Here is a 2566-nt window from a genome sequence, read left to right as displayed (position 1 = left end):
ATATAAGAAAATAAGTGACTTTAAAATCAATCAGACAAATTCAATTCTAGGTATATGACTTAAAAGTGTGTACTTGAGAAAATGAATTAGATATTCTGAACCTTAAGTTCTTCACTTGTGAAAGAAGGATTATGGCTCTTGCTACTGTAAATATTAAATGTGTTATATTAAACAATGAGTGAGTGATTGAAATATGGTAGGAGTTTGGAGAAGTAGAGTGATGTTATCAGAAGAAGGTTAAAAAGGATAGTTTGTGCTGCAGCAAGAGAACTGACTTTTGAGGCCAGTATAAATGTGGAGAGATTTAGGAGGCCACTGTTACCTTGGAACAGGAAGAAATTAAGAAGTAGGGAATAATCGAATTTGTGATATATTCTTAAAGTAGAGTTATTAGGATTTATGTAAGTTTCATGAGAGTGACAAATGAGTAAAGAGCACTGAAATTTTGTTTCTGAACACTAACATGAAAATTATAGTATTTAACGAGATAAATCAAGAATGCTCTTTAAATTTTATTTAGAAAATGCTCAATTTATTGTGGAAAGTTTAGAAGTTATGTTTTATAAATATCAAATTGCTATTCAGTTGGATTTCAAACCTAGAGATATTCCAAATAAACATTTGAAATTTAGGGCAAAGGTAAGGACTTGAGATACAAAATTAGACTTCTGCTGTCTAATTTATTGATCAAAAAAGGGAAATATCCACCTACAGACCAAAGAAGTGTCAGTGAGGTTAGAGACAATTCAGGATAAGGAATTCATCTATTCACACATTCATCTACCCACACTGGCTATGTGTATTATATTGAATATTTCATGTATTATAGTTTGTGTCTTTATAAATGCTGCACTTTTTCATAGCTTTCTTTATTTCTTTATACTCTCAATTATTTTTTACATTCAGCTGAGGCATTCTTTCCTCTTGAAAGTCTTCTGTGATACTCACTTGATATACTCCTATATTCTGACTCCTCAGGACTCTGTGAATTTAATGGAACTTCATACAGGTCTCAGGAATTATTATTTTTTGGTTCTGTGTCATATCACTGAGGTTAAACAACAAACAAACAAAAGAAACTAACCCTTATTCAACTTGGCAATCAAAATTTCTATGACACATTAGACACAAATAGGTGTTGTATTGACGTTCTTCCAATGAATGAATGAATTAAAAAAATTCTTATACATTTGAGCATTTTTCCCCTTTAAGTGTTATCCCTCTTGCTTTTTTTTTTTTTTTTTTTTAAGTAACCTGCTTTAATATGTGAAGTCAGCTTCTGTCCAGATTAGATGGAATCAAGAAAGAATGTAACCTTCTTTGTCCTTCTGGGTCTCACACAGAATCCAAAGGAGCAGAAAGTCCTTTTTGTTTTGTTCCTGTTCATCTACCTTTTGACTCTGGTGGGCAACCTTCTTATTATAGTGACTATAGCTGTCAGTGAGACTCTGAACTCACCGATGTACTTTTTTCTTGCTAGCTTATCATGTATGGATGTCACTTACTCCACTTCTATCACTCCCAGATTGATTTCAGAGTTGTTATTTGGGGAAAAAAACATATCCTTTGAATCTTGTATGACCCAGCTGTTTACAGAGCACCTTTTTGCTGGATCCGGGGTCTTCCTTCTGCTGGTGATGGCCTATGACCGCTATGTGGCCATCTGTAAGCCCTTGCATTATCTGGTGATCATGAGGCAGAGGGTGTGTGTTGTGTTGCTGGTGGTGTCCTGTGTTGGAGGTTTCTTGCACTCAGTGATTCAACTTGGCACTGTTTATGGGCTCCCATTCTGTGGCCCCAATGTCATCGATCACTATACATGTGACATGTACGCCTTATTGGAACTCGTCTGTACTGACACCTATATCATCGGCATCTTAGTGTTGGCCAATGGAGGACTGATCTGCACTGTTGTGTTTCTGCTCTTACTCGCCTCCTACGGAGTCATCCTGCACCCTCTGAATAACCTGAGTCAGGAAGGGAGGCGGAAAGCCCTCCAGACCTGTGGCTCCCACATCACCGTGGTTGTCTGCTTCTTTGTTCCCTGCATTTTCATGTATGTGAGACCTGCTAAGACCTTCCCCATTGATAAATTATTGAGCGTGTTTTTCACCGTCATAACACCCATGCTGAACCGATTAATCTATAGTCTAAGAAGTTCTGAGTTGACTAATGCTATGAAGAAGCTGTGGAGAAGAAACATCATATCTCATATTAAATAAGTGCATCATCTACCATGAAGTGAGTCATTTGACAGCAGGTTCCATTTCCTTAGAGTGCAGAAGTCATTTTAAAATTTGATTCTGATTTAAAATTTTTTCTTTAAAAGGAAAAGAATCCTCTTTCTTCCAAGAGTTTATGATCATTGCAATTAAAGATCATTATTATGCAGCTGTGCTGCTAATAACAGTTTGCTCCATACGGAGTCCTCCCCACCCGTGTCTCCCATCACTGTGGTCGCCTTAGTGTTTGTGCCCTGCTTATTTGTGCATTTGTCCGCAAGGCTTGGGTACATTTTATATCGTAATACGTCCCTTGTTAAACTTACACTTCACCCTCAGGAGGA

The 2566-nt window shown here is 37.0% G+C and overlaps 1 protein-coding gene across 1 annotated transcript; it reads left to right on the top strand.

Moving 5' to 3' along the window:
- The first annotated feature begins 1577 nt into the window (after window positions 1-1577).
- On the top strand, window positions 1578-2222 carry LOC136175453 (olfactory receptor 4A47-like). The gene has a single exon (XM_065945743.1). The coding sequence runs from the start codon at window positions 1578-1580 to the stop codon at window positions 2220-2222; it is 645 nt and encodes a 214-aa protein (XP_065801815.1).
- Window positions 2223-2566: the final 344 nt, after the last annotated feature.

This window comes from Muntiacus reevesi, chromosome 9 (genome assembly GCF_963930625.1).
Source record: "Muntiacus reevesi chromosome 9, mMunRee1.1, whole genome shotgun sequence".
Taxonomy (NCBI): Eukaryota; Metazoa; Chordata; class Mammalia; order Artiodactyla; family Cervidae; genus Muntiacus; species Muntiacus reevesi.
The sequence above is the reverse complement of the archived record's forward strand: the minus strand, read 5'-3'. Positions and strand labels throughout refer to the sequence as shown.